Source organism: Lissotriton helveticus, chromosome 7, assembly GCF_964261635.1.
Source record: "Lissotriton helveticus chromosome 7, aLisHel1.1, whole genome shotgun sequence".
NCBI classification, from domain to species: Eukaryota; Metazoa; Chordata; class Amphibia; order Caudata; family Salamandridae; genus Lissotriton; species Lissotriton helveticus.
Window position 1 is genome coordinate 1,569,443,023 of NC_136068.1, and position 17,956 is coordinate 1,569,460,978.

The following is a 17,956-nucleotide window of genomic DNA, read 5'->3' on the forward strand; positions in this document are numbered from 1 at the left end:
GGCGCAAAACTCTGTTTACTATTATTAGTATTGGGGCTTTCGTGTCAAAAACCATGGGTGGTAGCGCAGGAACGCATATCTCCCACGCATGGAACACCCCAGTGGCGTTGCGATAATTGAGGGGCCCCCCTGCCAGGTATGTGGAGGTGCCCCCTCCGGACTCTATTAGGAGCTCTCAGGCCGAAGTGCAGTGCTGAGGGGGCCTCCTTGAGCTTGCGCCCCCCCCCGCACTGCGGGGGATGCGGGGGCCTGTGTTACGCCCCTGGAACACCCTCTAGTGCAGAGTAATGTAAAGCATCACAAAGTGCTATGCGCCTCTTTGGTTTACTTTTAGGCAGCTTTCCAGCGCAAAACAAGTTTTGTGCTGGAAAGTAAATCGAACAAAAAATGTTTTGATAAGGTTTGCATTGGAACACAAGATTTGTAAATATGGCCCTTCAATTTCAGCTATTCTGCTTTGATTGTGCGCATTGCGGGTGGTCTCTGATTGAAGAGCGGCCACTCGCGCATTTTTAATCCCCCTTTGTTTATGTCCGATTTTATTGAGCTGACATTTACTTTCTGCCTATTCTTACCTGTCCCCATTGCTTGCACGATAAAATTTGAAAACCACCGCTGTTGGGCGGACCTCTTTCCTGACTCATTTCCCGGTGTGGATTCACCGGTGGCGGCCATCTTGGGGCGGTCGGGGCTCACAGCGCGCTCTAGTCGTCAAAAGGACGCTAGAAGCCTTTAAAGGAGGGAAAATTAGGCGGCTGGGTAATTTCAGCTATTCTGCTTTGATTGTGCGCATTGCGGGTGGTCTCTGATTGAAGAGCGGCCACTCGCGCATTTTTAATCCCCCTTTGTTTATGTCCGATTTTATTGAGCTGACATTTACTTTCTGCCTATTCTTACCTGTCCCCATTGCTTGCACGATAAAATTTGAAAACCACCGCTGTTGGGCGGACCTCTTTCCTGACTCATTTCCCGGTGTGGATTCACCGGTGGCGGCCATCTTGGGGCGGTCGGGGCTCACAGTGCGCTCTAGTCGTCAAAAGGACGCTAGAAGCCTTTAAATGGAGGTCACGCTGACGCGCAGCGGACACGCGCAGCGGGAACGCCGGAATAACGCCGGAGTTACGCCAGAGTTCAGCCCGTCTGCGCCCGTCCGCGCTGAGGACGGGCTGGACTCTGGACCATCGTTCCTTCATTTTGAGGTACCTTTTTACTATTCTATATTAGAGCTATTAGCCCTTAAGCCTGACATTTTACCCTGTACCCACAAATTCTCTCCTGAGGGTATTCGGCACTCCTCTTGTTGTCATACGTGTGACTCTGCCGTTTTACCCCCTATGCTCCCCTTATCAGCACACAGGAGCAGCTTCAGCTCCTCTGAGAGTCCAATAATAAAGAATGGATTTTTGATCAATGCTAGGTCCATCATTAAGAACAATATTGCCTTCCATGAGTTTGTGACAGATAGGAAGCCGGAGTGGATGTTTGTTACTGAAACTTGGGCTTCTGAGTCCTCTGGTCACGATCTTTTAATGGCCATTCCTGAAGGGTACAATCTGTTTCGATATGACAGACTCAGACGAAGAGGAGGTGGATTGGCCATTCTTTGCAGTATTGCTTTGCAATGTACGATTAAACCTCTGACTTCAGTCTCGGACTCTTTTGAGGCCCTACATTTTTCAATATTATGTGCCCCTTCGGTCTCCTTCTCTGGAATCCTTTTATATAGACCCCCTGGTTCCAGAGCATCATTTACCGAGGATCTTCTTAGAATCCTTGAACCATATTTCGGTAACCCTCGCCTGGCCATCCTTGGAGACTTTAATTTCCATTTGGATAATTTGGAGGACCATGATTCCACCAGGTTGGTGGATGCGCTGGCGGCCTGTGATTGTATCCAACTTGTAAAGACTCCTACACATCGGGCGGGCCATATTTTGGACGGAGTCTTTACCAATGATGATAGACTATCTGTAGACACTCCGGTATCCTCAGTATGGTCTGATCATCTCGCCATTCCTCTTCAGATGACTTATTCTCTGGAAGGAAAGATTGATCCTTGCAATTTTAATAGAGGACCAAAGAGGAGCTTTAAAAACTTTACGAATGATGCTGTTGCACCATTTATAAACAATGACAGCTACTCTGTTTCAGGGGATGTGGATGAAGGAGCCGAACTATTCTCTGATTCGATCTCCAGGGCGGTGGACGAACTAGCTCCATTGTCTTATAGATACTCTGCGCGCCGTAAACCCACTGCTCCCTGGTATACGGAATCTCTTAGACTTCTACGACAGGGATGCAGAAGACAAGAGAGGAAATGGAGGAAAAACTGGGATCCACAGGATAGGGAATTACATAAGAAATTGCTAGTTGACTATAAGTCCTCGGTCATTAAAGAAAAACAGCTATATTTTACCAATCTCACTACTTCCCTTACCTCTTCTAGTGAGATATTTAAGATCGTGGACTCACTTTGTACTCTTCAGGTGCCGGATCCAGTAGTGGGCTCACAGGAGCTTTGCGATAACATATCAGAGTTCTTCTATAAGAAGATTGATGATATCTATACGGCTCTGGAAACGCAAAGAACTAATATGGATGATTCCTCTTTTCAAATCCTGAAGAGCTTGGAAGCCTGGTCTAGTGACCATGCTAACACCCTAACGGACTTTCCGCCCCTTACTTTGGATAAACTTGACAATCTTCTTGATAGGATCAAATCCTCATCCCCTCTGGACCCATGTCCTCTGAAAATCCTGAAGGATTGCAGAGCCACTTTGTTGCCACCTTTGCTAGAGGTGATGAATGGATCTATCACCCAAGGCATCTTCCCTTTATCGTGGAAGAGGGCGATAGTTAAGCCATTACTCAAGAAGCCCACGCTGGACCCGGAACAGCTGAAAAACTTTAGACCTATTTCGCTGTTACCCGCTCCCGCAAAAATACTTGAGTCTTACCTCAATTGTCATCTTTCTACTTTTCTTGACTCATCTGGGTATCTTGATGGATCCCAACATGGCTTTCGCAAAGTCCATAGTACGGAGTCTGCGTTGACCATGGTGGTAAACAACATCCGTATGAAGGTAGATGCCGGACACACTACGGTATTGGTCCTTTTGGACCTTACCGCAGCATTTGATACCCTGTCTCCTTCCATTTTAACATCCCGGTTGAGGGAGGCAGGGATCTCAGGTGTGGCTCTTAACCTTCTGCACTCTTTTTTACAACATAGAGAGCAGAGAGTCAAGCTCGGCGAATTTCTATCCCCCGTCAAATCCTTGCAATGTGGGGTGCCCCAAGGGTCGGCCCTGAGTCCGACCCTATTTAACATTTATGTTGCACCCCTTGCGAGGCTAGTAAAATCTCAGGGGATGGAAGTGGTGTCATACGCCGATGACACTCAAATTATGGTGTCATTAGCCCACTCAGTATCTACATCCGCCGCCAACTTCAGAATCTGTATGCAGACAGTATCTGACTGGATGCTTCAGAATTCTCTGAAGTTGAACGGCGATAAAACTGAGATCCTGGTCTTTGGCAAGGACCAGGATATCTGGTCTACTGAGTGGTGGCCGTCTGCGCTGGGAACTTGTCCTTCTCCCTCCCAGTCAGCCAGAAATCTCGGCGTTATCTTTGACACCTCGCTGTCTATGACCCTACAGGTTAATCGCACGGTCGCTACCTGCTGGGGAGTCATAAAAATACTCAGGAGAATTCTTCATTATCTTTCTCTCCCAGCACGGAAGCAGATAGTAGTGGCATTGGTGGGCTCCAGGTTGGATTACTGCAATGCACTCTATGCAGATGCCAACAAGGGGCTCACCCAGCGGCTACAAATTGTACAAAATGCTGCGGCCCGTTTTGTCCTAGCACTTCCCAATACTTCTTCTGCCACTATGGCCAGAAAGACTCTTCACTGGCTTCCTATTCAACTGAGGATCTCGTTTAAGATTCTTTGCTTAGCTTATAGAGCTCTGTCAGAAAGATCTACGCACCCTTTAAGCGCCTTGCTTACTCCCTACCAGCCGGGGAGAGCGCTTAGATCTGCTGAGTTGAACCTGTTGGTCGTCCCTCGAGCCAAAAGAGCACGATGGGGAGATAGGGCATTCTCAATTGTTGCACCAAAGCTGTGGAACTCTCTCCCCCAAGATATTAAGACACAGTCCTCTCTCTCCTCTTTTAAAAAGGCGCTTAAAACCTGGTATTTCGTCAAGGCCTACCCGCAATAGTTGTATAGCTGTATAGTGGTATTTTTAACAGCTGTTACTATTTGGTTATGCGCCTTGACGCCCATTGGGCTTAGTTGCGCCATAGAAATTGCCTTTAATAATAATAATAATTGGAAATATTTGTGTCACCAGGACATTGCGCCAAACATTATGTTATGTTGAATTATAATACTCTAATTTGGTTAGCACACATTCACACATTTTGTGGTCTTTTACCACTTTGGTGCATACACTGTCTGCCAATGTAGGCAAAGCCCTGCATTAAAATTTTTGAAGTATAGATGTAGGTAGAAGACCTTAAGTAGCGAGAGAAGGAAAAAGAACAAGCAGAGGATGAAAGGGTAAGAAGATCCTGGGATGCAGGTTAGGAATGGAGCACAAAAGCATGCATAGAGATCAGGGTAGCACACGCTTTCAGCAAGTCCGATTACAATCAATCAATCAAGATTTATTAAGCATTGCTTATCACCCGTGAGGGTATCCAGGCGCTGAGGGAAGACAATTTGCTGCTGAGACACATTAAGTAAAAGAGTCAGGTCTTCAGGTCCTTCTTGATCTCCTGCAGGGTGGGGGATATGCGGAGGTGGAGGGGAGGCCATGGCAGGACGTGGCTGTGAAACTCAACCCGGGCAAGACTGAATTAATCCTGCCCGGGAAGAGTGCACTTGTCTGGGGACCCCACTATTGGCTCCGTCGGTAAAAAGCCTAGGGGTCACTATCAACGCTGACCTCTCTCTTAAAGGTCAAGTGGGCGCAGTGGTCTCTTCCTGTCTATATCAGTTACGGAGGATCAGGAAAATTGCCCATCTGCTTACTCACGTCTAGATTTTTCTAACTCCATTTACCTGGGCCTCCCTCTGGGCCTACTCAAGCGTCTCCAATTGGTTCAAAACCAGGCCACCAGGCTAATTCATAAACAACCTAGATGGTCATCTGCCAGACCACTACTGGATAAACTTCATTGGCTCCCTCTGACCCAACGCATCGCCTTCAAAACTGAGTGCATCATCTTTAAAGCTTTGCACGGCAATAGCCCAACATTCATTAGTTGCAGAATAGTCAGACACGTACCCTTTCGTAACCTCCGCTCGGCCCATCTTCAGCTCCTGTTTGTTCCTACTTTCAATCTTAAACGCCAGGGGGGATGTAGGTTTTCTCATATCGCCCCATCATTCTGGAACTCTCTACCACTACCAATCCGGATGAGCAATAACCTCCTGTCGTTCAGAAGATTGCTTAAAACTTGGTTATACGAGCAAGCTCTTGGGTGACTTCCCGTGGTGTGACTCCTGCCTGATCAGCGCCATGAAACCTCTGGGTGGCCGCGCGCTTTATAAGTTTCGATTAAGATAAGATAAGATAAGATAAGATAAGGTGTGAGAAAGCACTGCATTCGCTCCTGCTTCTGGGGATGCGGGTGTGTGGGCCAAGGATAGGGGAGATGAGGGAAGTTTGCAAGTAGGTTGATGGAAGTTCACCCTATGTGGTCGGCTGGTCCCTTGTTGTGAAGGGCTTTGTAGGCGTTGGTGAGCACTTTGAACTGGCACCGTTTGCTGGCTGGAAGCCAGTGTAGACTTTTGAAGTGGTGGAAGATGTGGGTCTGCCTCAGGAGGTCGAGGATGAGTCTGGCTGCTGCATTCTGGATGGTCTGGAGTCTGTTAAGTAATTTAGAGGTGATTCCCATGTAGAGGGAGTAGCCCTAGTCAGGGCTGCTAGTGGTGCGGGCCTGCGTGACAGTGCATCTGCCTTCAAAGGGGAGCCATTTGAATAATTTTCTGAGCAAGCGCGGGCTGAGGAAGCAGGAGGATGAGACCGAGTATATCTGCTTCCTTTTCGAGAGCTTGCTATTGAGTATTATTCCGAGGTTTCTTCAGTGCTTTGTGGATGTGGAGCCGAGCTCTGTTGGCCACCAAGAGTCGACCCACAGGGAGTTGTTTTTCCCGAGTATTTCTGTTTTGTCTGTGTTGAGTTTGAGTTATCTGCTTTGCATCCAGCTTGCGACGCTGGTCATGCACCTGTGGAAGTTAGATTTGATGTTAGTCAGGCCTGAGGAGAGCGAGAGGATGAGCTGAGTGTCGTCCGTGTAGGAGATTCTGTTCATGCTGTGGAACCTGACCAGGGTGGCTACAGGTGATATGTGTAGAAAAAGGTCAGGGTGAGGGAAGAACCTTGTTGGACTTGGCAATATGATGTTTTTTGTTCCCGAGGTGAAAGGTGAGAAGCGGATGCTTTGGGTACGTCCGGAAAGGAAGGAAGAGACCCATTTGAGGTCTTTCCATTGGATCCCCATTTGGTGGAGACTGTACAGGAAGATGTGGTAGGACACTGTGTCGAAAGCTGCAGAGAGATAGAGAATCAGGGTAGCGATCTCTCCAGTGTCTAGGAGAGTTCTGATGTTGTCTGTGGCCGCAGGTATCAAAAGAGGGCCTGGGATAACATTTCAAAGCAGCCCTACACCGGGTCTCCTTTTTTTACCCGACCACCCTCTATCATCCTCTCCTCGCCCCCCCTTTTCCCCTGGCAGGTACCCAGTGGCATACCCTGCCCTTCAAAAACTTGCCTTCAAATGGCTCCAGCCCCCTGCTTAATTGAAAACAATTATAATGTATTCATTAATTGTGCAGTGGGGGACACAGACTCATTGGGCTGCTGTTGGTACACGTGCACTTCACACTCATTTGCACAGGTAGGGAGCATGTAGGAAGTAGGAGAATCAATTCTGGGCAATCCAAATGCATGCCTAGAATCTCAGTGTGTGCCCTTGCACAGGTGCCTTCTGTATACAGGAGCTAAATGCAGGTACTTGCATGAGTGCATCGGTATATTCTGCATCCAGTCAGAATGTAAGTCTTTGCACTATTGTGTTTGTAAAGCACACATTCACCCATAAGCATAATGTAAGTTTTTCAGCAGAACATTGGTGTATTCTGAATAGAAAGAGTGAGGGGCATAGTTATGACCCGGTTTTTGTCCTGTTTGCACCACGCAACCTGGTACATACGTGACGCAAACCTTAAGTGAGATTTTTGAAGCTATGCAAGGCTACTTTGCATGGCCTTGAGTGGTTCCATAAGTTTTGAGTTCCATGGGCATTGCGTGGGTGTTCCCATCCAACTTCCATGGATTTTGACGCATTCTCAGACTTACCAGTTTAAGACCAGGTTTTCCCTGGTCTTATTTATGGCATTGTCCCATATTTATGCCAGCCTTGTAAATAGGGGCCAGGGTCAAAAAGCAATGGGTGTTGCGGCGGAAAGCTCACTGTAACATCCATTGCCTACCCCTTTCACGCTAAGTGCTGCGTGAAAAGGGCAGTATTTACAAGGCCACCTTGTAAATAAGCCGAAGAGGTTATCGCCACCAGAACGTCAAAAAAGTGACGTTCTGGTGGTGATAAACCCTTTTGGATATCCCCCGTCGTCTGATACTGAGTTCAGAGTGCACCAGTGCATCAGAACACGCTTGGGACAGGGAGCTCAGGGCACGTGTACAAGATGCACACGGGTCTCTCTCTGTTGTGACCCTTGTGCTGAAGGATCACTATGGTCTTCTCACCACAGTATATTGTAATCTCTCGTCTGGGTCTGAAAGAGTTATCGGACCAAGGCAGAAGCAGAAAGGCCAGGCCAGGGCAGGCAGTGGAATGTAAGTGGGATAATATTATGCCTATCAAGTGACTATGTGGCAAAGTTCAGGGAGCTTTGCTAAAGTGAGAGGGGTCATAAATCCGAAGCCGCTCCTTCTGACCTTTAAATACTTGTGTAGTGTGGTAAAAGCTCGCCTCTCGTGCTTCACGGTGGAAGAACCATCTCTAGAAGACAGTTCAACCTGAGCTCACACGATTGTGTGCAGCATTAAACAAGCACTGGTAAAGCCAAGGTGTTGGGCTTTTGCAGACTGCCTGCGCAAAGACATACGTAATGCAGCAGGTATGTACGCAGAGGTCACATATACATGCAGATATGCAGTTAGAGAAACAGTCCTAGAGGCTTACATGCACAGACAGACCAACACACCTATATACAACTACACGTGCAAACTAGCAAACATACTTGCGACCATGATCACGGGGTCCCGGCTATGAAGTCACTAATGCACACATACCAGCAGACATGTATGCACCATTCAAAGAGTTCTTGAACTCATCAGCACTTTATGTGTAAACTGAAAGGTTGAGACCATGGAAAGTATTACATTTCTGCTAAGAAATGCCAGTATCGTCCTGATAAACGTCCAACTCTTGAGCTAGAAAGTGCCACCATATTCCCACTCTTGTGCTAGAAAGTGCCAACAAGGTGTCACTCTTGTGCTAATAAGCGCCACCAAAGTCTCACTTTTGTAGAAAGTGCCATCATAGTCTCACTCCTGTGCTAGAAAAGTGCCACCATTGCCTCACTCCTGTGCTAGAAAGTGTCACCATTGTCTAAATCCTGTGCTAGGAAGTGCCACCATAGTCTCACTCTCCAGCTAGAAAGTGCCACAACAGTCTCACTCTAGTGCTAGGAAGTGCCACCACAGTCTCACTCTTATGCTAGAATGTGCCACCATAGTCTCACTCTCGTGCTAGAAAGTACCACCATAGTCTCACTCTCATGCTAGAAAGTGCCACCATAGCCTCACTCTTCTGCTAGAAAGTGTCACCATTGTCTTAATCCTGTGCTAGGAAGTGCCACCATAGTCTCACTCTCCAGCTAGAAAGTGCCACAACAGTCTCACTCTAGTGCTAGGAAGTGCCACCACAGTCTCACTCTTATGCTAGAATGTGCCACCATAGTCTCACTCTCGTGCTAGAAAGTACCACCATAGTCTCACTCTCATGCTAGAAAGTTCCACCATAGCCTCACTCTTGTGATAGACAGTACCACCACAGCTTCACTCCCGTGCTAGAAAGTGCCGCCATAGACTCACACTTGTGCTAGAAATGCCACTATAGCTTTAATCTCGTGCTAGAAAGTGCTGCCATAGCTGCACTCTTGTACTAAAAAGTGCCACCATAGTCTCACTCTTGAGCTAGAAATGCCACCATAGCCTCACTCTCGTGCTAGAAAGTGCCACCAAAGCCTCACTATTGCGATAGAAATGCCACCATAGCCTTAATCTCGTGCTAGAAAGTGCTGCCATAGCTTCACTCTTGTACTAAAAAGTGCCACCATAGTCTCACTCTCGTGTTAGAAAGTGCCACCATAACCTCACTCTCGTGTTAGAAAGTGCCACCATAGCCTCAATCAGTGGTGCGTCGGTTAAGTAGTGCTGCTCCTGTTCTGACTTCACTGCCCTATAAACTGGTCTGCAGTTTTTATATGAGATCATATCGAGCTCCTGGGCGCCTTCTAGGAACTGCTGGGACTGTTCCAATAAAAGTGTTAAATTACAAGTTTTACTGTTCTGCTGAGATGTGCTGTCCAAAAAAATGCTGGCACTTGTGATCTGCAGGGCAAGCACGGATACTTCCTCCCTCTCTGTTCTCACAGTCTTTCCTCATTTCTATTACAGTTCACTCATGAAATATGCAGAGACCTTTCACGGTGAATCACAGTAAAAATGTCCATATGGGGGTCACCTGCAACCACCCCAGCAGCCCTCACACACTGCAGCCTGTATGTAGGTGTCACACTCAGTCACCCAAATTACTGGCGGTCATTTTATCAACCCAAGAAGGGTGAAAGGTTGAGTCATCCCACCACGACTGATACCCGTGCCTCACACACACACACAGTTGCAGCCTGGGTGCCCCCAATGTCTCCTTGTTTTATATATCCGTTTCTCTTCTCTCAACCACAAAGGGCCGGCTTTAGCACTGGTGGTGCCCGGTGCAATAATGTTTGTTGGCGCCCCCCAATGACCACTTCCACCACGGATTCCCTCCACCACCTTTTAACAGTGCCCCTCAAGTCTCCATAACCACTCTCTCTCAGATGCATTTAATTAAAGTAGCGCCACTCATACCAATGTAGGGCGTCAGAGGACTTTGCATCACACACACATTACACATAGACAATCAATCATACGTGTGAAACTCCGTGTATAGGAAACGTTACATAAGCCAGAGGACTACACAGTGTAGGAGTGACATGTCATCCATACTGGTAGGCAGTGTATTTTGAGAGCTTCTGGAAAAGCACAAACTCAGAATTTAAAATGGAACACCATAGTTGTGGATTCTCTTTAATAATGAGAAATTACTTCTACCAAAATTAACCCTTTTTGCACATTAATCTATGTTCAATTCTATACTTTGCAGTGTGCATGCAGTTCTTTGATGATGTTAATAAATAATTCACTGTTCTATATTAGGATTTTAACTTATAAACTGCAAGTAACAAAAGGATGTCTCTTAGAAAAGCAGTAACCCTCTGACGTAATTACCGTATATGCACTTTGTGATCTGCATTGTACGCGTTCTTTGCAGCTGGCATATTAACCCTCTGTACTATTTTATGATCAGTTAAAACCTCAACAAGACGGAACTTTGATCTATCTCCAGGAAGAACATTAATTACTGGAGTTATCTTGACTTATGTTTTGTTGCCTCGAAATTGTTGGAGGCAATGTACAAGCAGCAGGTGTTTTTAAAACCAAAATAAACTTGCAAACAGGGCGCCCCCTGAAGTCACCGTGCGGTGGCACCAGTCGCACTGCCCTAGAGTCAACCACACTTGGAGCACAATCCCCCATCACATTCCATGTTGTCACTCTTAGCCGAGGAGACAAGGGTAGAGTTGTACCCTTTTAGCACGTTTGTGCGCTACGATGGTGGCCCACAGCCTCGGGCACTGTGAGGGCACACTCACACTCCATCTGAGTTCTAGACCCCAGAGACCAGACTCCTCTCAGTTGGGTTCTTTTACCAAATTCAAATCCACAGCCTAAGTTCACAAAGCGCCTAGAGGCAATTGAGACGTCTATTTGCGATTTACGTAAAAACCAGCACACGTTCTCTCTCGACGACGAGTTTGGTTCTCGCGGTGCGCAGCTGCTCCGACCGGAGCCCGTCCCAGCTCTCGCCCCCCAGCCTCCACATCACACCCCCATGCACAGTAGAGTCCTACCGACTGTCGTTGGCTCAGGCATGGTCGGGGATGATGCCCTCTCCCGGGTCCAGGCACACACTCGCCACTCCAGAGACCCCCGGCCTCTTTAAAGACTTACCCATGTCCCCAGGGAGAGACTGACATAGGCCACCTGACCCGCCCCACCCTCTCTCGAGGGCCCAATGCCAAATTCTTGAGCCGTGCGATACAGCTCCTTAAATCAGAGAGGATGGGAAGGGGGAGGGGGGCTCTAGGCATTAATAGAGTAGGAGCCACTGGGGTCCAATCCGATGATTTCCTGCAGCCGCCTTCGATGCGTGGGGGAAAAGTGCGCGCTGGTACACTACCCCAAATAGAACCTCGCAAAATTTGGGACAATAATAGTAGCTAGATGTATTTAGCGCACAATACGTACTCGAGCGTCTGTCTGTGCGCTTTACTAAGTCTAAACCCAAGTGACGTGGTCTACTCAAACCTTGCCGAACATTATTCCACGGGGCTCACATCTGAACAATAGAAAACACAATGTCAACAGAAAAATTTGACTCTGATCAACGTGAATCCTCGAACTGTAAAGACCGTCCAGATTCCTAAAGCGCCTCGGGACCACACAAACGATGGGAGGCACTGTACAAATGCGTTTAACATAACACACAAGTGCACAGTGTCTGATAATGATTGCCAGGCCGGTGACCCATGACAAATCCATTTCCCTTTGGGCAACCGGGGACCTACGTGGTCTCCTACCAGAAACAGTGACGCAACCACCCCCCTCCCCAATTAGTAAGGACATTTACTGGCAGGTCTGAGCTATTACGTCAGCCAATAAGCAGCTCTTGGCTCAAGCACATCTACTCCCAGCCTACTTTGTTGCAACGCGAGCACCGCCAATGGTTTGCCACCTGTCTTCCTGTTGCGCAACGTGGATAGTTGGTGTGCGCTGTGTAAATTTAACAAAATGCGAAGAGGCGGCACCGTGCCGATGGTGCCCACAAGCTCGAGGCACGGCATTTTTGTCACATGTGAACAAACATACGAGGGAGACTTTCCCTGTACTCTTTCAATTCAATTCAATTCAATTCAATACCCTTTATTTCGTTGCAGTTGCATCATAAAAGATATACAAAATACATAATATATATGACCACATTATTATCGACAGATGTACAAAAGAAATATACAGTCAAGAAAAGTGCTGGTGCACAACCAAGTAATTACCGTAACCCTACACAGATAAATCGTGAGTTGGGGCTTGAAACACACTTCAATAAATATAGTTAAAAAAAATTATTAAAATATTTACATTGTTAAAAAAAGCATTAAATTGAATTATAACAGCCAGTTAACAATTCTCGGTAAATACGCTTAAAATGGCAGAGACAATTTTTGTCTAATGAATTTTACAGCCAAGAGAAATCTACTAATGCCAAACACAATTACTTGACTAGTGTCCGTAATCAATATTCTACCAGCTTCCTTATGCAAAGTTGATCCGATATTACGGCACAATGGCACTATCCATTTCCTTCTTGTTTCTACATAGCTTGAACAAAAAAAAAAAGAATGTGAAGAATGTCTTCTCTTACATTATTTGTGCATAAAGTGCATTTATCGTTACTAATTTCCCCCCATTTTGTCTCGGTTTCTCGAGTTCTTAGTATACCATACCTATATTTTAGATACAAGATTTTCGCCAATGGTGGCTGAATCTCATCAAGAAACATTTCAAACTGAGCCACATTTTTTACCATTAAAAATTTTTCAGTTATGGGGCCATGCGCTCCAACGTATACTGCGTCATGGCTCACAAGGGCCCAAAAAGAAAGTTTGACTATTTTCTTTGAGGACACGGTCAAAGATTCTGGCTGGCTCCAAAAATGGGATAAACCCAATTTTGTTAACCATGTTTTGACATGTTTAAACCAAGAAATCTTATTGCCATTATCTAATTTCAAAACTTCAACCAGTCCATTTTTATATTCAATTAACTCAGGGGTAATCCACAACCTGACCCATAACAATAGCGGTCTTAATATTGCATGTAGATCGGTGCGTCGTATGTTCATATCGAGGAGTAGGGGTAGTAATGGAGTGTTATTAGGAACCTTTAGTAATCCCCTTATGAACTTGTTCTCCACGATTTCAAAGGTCTTTCTACACACTGGTCCCCAGAGTTCTGCCCCGTACAAAACTGCTGACTGGACCTTGCATCTAAAGAGCTCTAAAGCTGGGGTGACTGCCTTATTTGCACATTTATTATGTCTTTTCAGTATCGGAAGACAATTTTGTTTGAACACAATTTTTGATTTTTCTAATTGGGGTCTCCAATTTAATGATGAATCTAATAGTACCCCCAAATAAGTAAAACTTTGTTCATAATCAAGCTTTTCTCCATTCAGCATTAGGTTTTTTTTGAAACTTTTATGAGGATTAAGAGCCATATATTTGGTCTTTTTTACATTAATTTCTAACCCTTTTGTGATACAATACTGTTCGAACCTATGTAATAGGATCTGTAGGCCCCGTGGGGTTTGTGAAATGAGAATCGTGTCATCCGCAAAGAGGAGGGACGGAACTCGTTCCCCCCCCCAGGCGAGGTGAGTCGTTGTCACAATTCTCCATATAAACTGCAATATCGTTAACAAAAAGGGAGAAGAGTGTAGGCGCCAGCACGCACTCTTGGCGCACTCCTCTCTTGATAGGGATTGCATCTGTGAGTTCACCATTTGGGCCCCATCTTACCCTAGCATAGTTATTCTGGTGTAATCCAATCACTAGTTTCAATAGGTCACCTGGGAACCCCTGCTTTTTCAGTGATTTCCAAAGTAAATCACGAGGAATGAGGTCAAATGCTGCTCGTAAATCTACAAAGGTAACATATAAATTACCTCTGCGGATGATGACATATTTCCAATACAGGCAGCATAGCCTTAACACCTGATCGATGGTCCCTGTCTTTTCCCTGAACCCTGCCTGATACTTAGATAAAACCAACCTGTACTCTTTCAGTTTGCTGCCTGGTAAACCAGCTTCCATACCTTAATAGTAATAAGCGTTCTTTGTATATGATATTACTGACCACGTTTCTATTCTAACTTACTACTGCAACTGGTCAGTGTACAGTTACCATTTTATTAGGACTCAGTGTAGTTTTTCCCCCAGAGTTTTATATAGCTAAACTTGACCCGAATCGGGTATCAGAGGCTTGGCTTAAACACTGAAGGGCTGATATACAAGAAATTGACGATCTGTAGAGGTGCATCACTTTCCCTGCGCCACCTTGAGAAACCCTGGCACCATCAAGGATGCGGCATATTTACAATACGGCGCACCATGGCGCAAGGATTGACATATGCGTCTGAAATTTCGGACGCATCTGTTGGAGCAAAAGTCAAGCATTACTGGAGTCATGTAGCAAGCAGGACGTAACTCCAGCAATGCATGGGGAGGCCGATTCGCATTGTGCTACATCACTCCTTACGTCTGCTCCAAGCAGAAGTAAGGTTTTGAAGCTGTGGCGTCCTAGAAGTGGCCCAGTGAAATCTTGTAGATTTCACTGTGTCACTTCTAAGAGGCTTTTTTGTGTGGGAAAGCCCACCCTGCATTCATTATAACCGATGCTGGTACAGACACACGACTAGAGTGGAATTTCAGGGGGAGTGGGGAGGGGGGGGTAATAAAAATTTCGGGGGGGGGGGCGTCTAATTCTTCCATTAATTGGCAGAGTGAAGCTCAGGGGCTCTAAGAAGGTGTGAAAGAACAACTAAGCCTCATTAACAAGTAAATGGTCTTTTAACCCCTTGCCTGCTAAGGTGTCCATGCCAAATTTGTGTTCTTTTCTTCCAACATCATGGGGATTCTAAAGGCACCCAGGGTTTTTTGGATTCCCCTGGACGGGACCCAGAAATTAGCCAAAATATAGCAAAATGTTGTTGTTTTTTTGAAAAATGGGAAAAAAGAGCTACAGATGAAAGTGTCCATTTTTTCCCTACAAATGGTATCAACGAAGGGGCTGAGGTGCTGAAACCACCATTTCACAGCTTTCAGGGACAAGCAGACTTTTGTAAAAAAAACAACACTTTTTACACAGTTTTGGCCTTTTTCTTGGACATAGCCTATTTTTGCTATTTATTTGTGCTTTCAACCTCCTTCCAATTAATGGTAGAAATGGGTATGAAAGCAATAATGGATCCTGGAAAGCTATACATTTTAGAAAAGTAGACAACATTCTGAATTCAGCAAGGGGCCATTTGTGTAGATCCTTCAAGGTTTCTTTATTGAAACTAACAGTTGAATATAGGAAAAATTGAAAATGAGTTGAAAAAACAATCAATTGTGTCAAGGTTTTCACCTGTAACTTCTTCTAATTATGACACCAGTTTGAAAGCAATATACCGTTACATCCGCTGGACCTCTCTGGTTGTGAGGATATATAGGACTTGTAGGTTCACCAAGAACCTGACGAACCCAGAGCCAATAACTGAGCAGTGTCTTGCAATGTTTTTTTATTATGTACATGGTATATGGATATTAATTTGGGAAAATATATACATGGAAACATCGGTATTTACGGCATTTGACGTCCCCTTTGACCCGGAAGGACTTCGCACAGCAGCCAGCCTCCGCCGCACACCACTCGTTTTATCGTCAGTTTCGGCATTGCCCGTACGAGTGTATCCATATCGATAATCAAGCTTAGTAACTGCGGAGGCCCCGGCACGACACTATCGGAAACTAGATCAAATATTAACTTCCTGAGGAATTGACCTTTCTTAATATCGGCTCGGTATCAATTGCAATACTGCATTTTAAGTAACCCCTTTATATCAACGTAGAAGATTGACATTTATCCCCTGTGTATATGGGACACGTCGATTTCATCTTGATAATTTAAAAATTACCTTTCCAAATGTGGGATCCAATTCGGACCGTATAAAACGACAATTATTTGATGCCTTATTAGACGTACCTATAGTAACTGAGTGTTCCTTGTCCTGAAGAAGGCGCTGGTCGCCGAAACGCGCGTCGATAAAACACTCCTTTTTGCTTTATTTTATTGTCTTGAATATTTTGTATTGATGGAATTGGTTTTTTATGTTATGTTAATATAAAACATGTTTTAAAATTCTGTACATCTTTAAACTTTGCATGATGTTTTTGCATTTTTATTTCTTGTGATTTTTTATTAAATATATTTTAATTATGTGTATTGAGAATAAAACACTGTGTTCTCCACTCTGAAATTGGTCCTGTGCCCTCCATTATTACTTTAACAAACATTTAATGCCGCCTGGGTTGTTACTCTCATAGTGTTTTTTCCCTGACCTAGGGGTTGAGTTATTTATTTATTCAGGGGACCCTTGTTTTGACGCAACATCGGTATGAAAGACACCTATGTATTTCTGAAATTGTAACAACATATAGAGTTTAGAAACAGTAGATATTTGCACAATACCGAAATTGAGAGTACCCATACTAGCATGAGAATTATAGGTCATTTTTCAAAATGACTTATTTTTTACACATTGTCTTTCATTTGGAAGGCAGAAGTGCATTAAAAGTCAATAGGTAATAACAGTTGCTCTTCGATTCTGTGTTATCGTAACTATCCCGATAAAAATGGTACCTCACTTGTGTGGGTAGGCCTAGTGCTCGCAACAGAAAATGGCTCAAAACGCAACATGGATACACTTTATTTTTACAGTGAAAACGGACCCTTTTTTAGGGCTCGCACTGCGACGCAATTGTCGCTGTGGAGCCCTATTGTGATCAGTTTTGCTTTCAAGGAGTTCAAGGGGAGACAAGAGACTGTCACGTGCAGCCTGCCGGAATCGGATCAGGTCGCGCGCATGAACACGCGCTCTGATTCCGGCAGGCTGATCCCCGTCACAATGTGAAGAACCGGGTTTTAAGACCCAGCGGCGCCAGGGGCACGCCCAAAGTCTTCGGGTTCCACCTGTCTTAGAACACAGAGACACGGGACTCTTCTAGGTGGCGTCAAAGATCAAATTTATTGGCTGCAGCCAGTAACAGAAGTCCTAGAAATCATCATGGTATGAGTTCTCAGGAGACTGCTCAATTTTACAAAGCAAGTCATCCCTTTTTATGCCAAAAATCACATTCCAGACAAATACCTAACATTTACAAACTGTCCAATCACATGTATCCACACCAGAGGTATCGCATGACAGTAAAACCCACTTTTCAGTTGCCCAGCCCATGATCAATCATCGGTCAAACCCAACATTCTTCTTTAGACAGGTCGAATGAACCCATAATAAAAAGGGCACAACCCAATCATAAATAGACCATAAAGAAAGGAGCAGAAACAGGTGAGAGTAGGATAAGGCATATTTGTGTGCAATAAAACTTTTACGATGTCCTGTGCTCTGATCCTTAATCTTGATCAGCTAAAGGGCAGGAACTGGTTTAACAAGGTCAGCTTCAGGCAACAGGGTCAGTTCACTCAGGTCAAACAGCAGTCAGCACGAACTGGAGCTAAGGTGTACACGTACTTAAAAGACTTGTTCAGCCACAGTCATCGGCCTATGTGAGGGCAACCACAAAATGGCTGCCATACACAAAATGGAACCCAAGGGTTCAGAACGAAATCCCTAAATACGTAGTGAATCCATCAGTCTAACATGAAGAAAACACTCATACTTGCCGCACTAACTAGTTAAGGTTCGCTAATAT

General features: G+C 45.2%; 1 protein-coding gene across 2 annotated transcripts in view; it reads right to left on the reverse strand.

Annotated features, from left to right (window-relative positions):
• The window catches only part of MYBPC2 (myosin binding protein C2), a 252,762-nt gene extending 241,396 nt beyond the window's left edge, over positions 1-11,366 (reverse strand). Inside the window, exon 1 of one of the 2 annotated variants that reach the window (XM_078655074.1) lies at positions 11,279-11,366. In XM_078655074.1, the coding sequence (XP_078511200.1) occupies positions 11,279-11,300 (22 nt within the window). In that variant the 5' untranslated portion in view covers positions 11,301-11,366. The remainder of the gene's footprint in view (positions 1-11,278) is intronic. The other variant, XM_078655075.1, reaches the window with a different exon arrangement.
• Between the last annotated feature and the right edge of the window lie 6,590 nt (positions 11,367-17,956).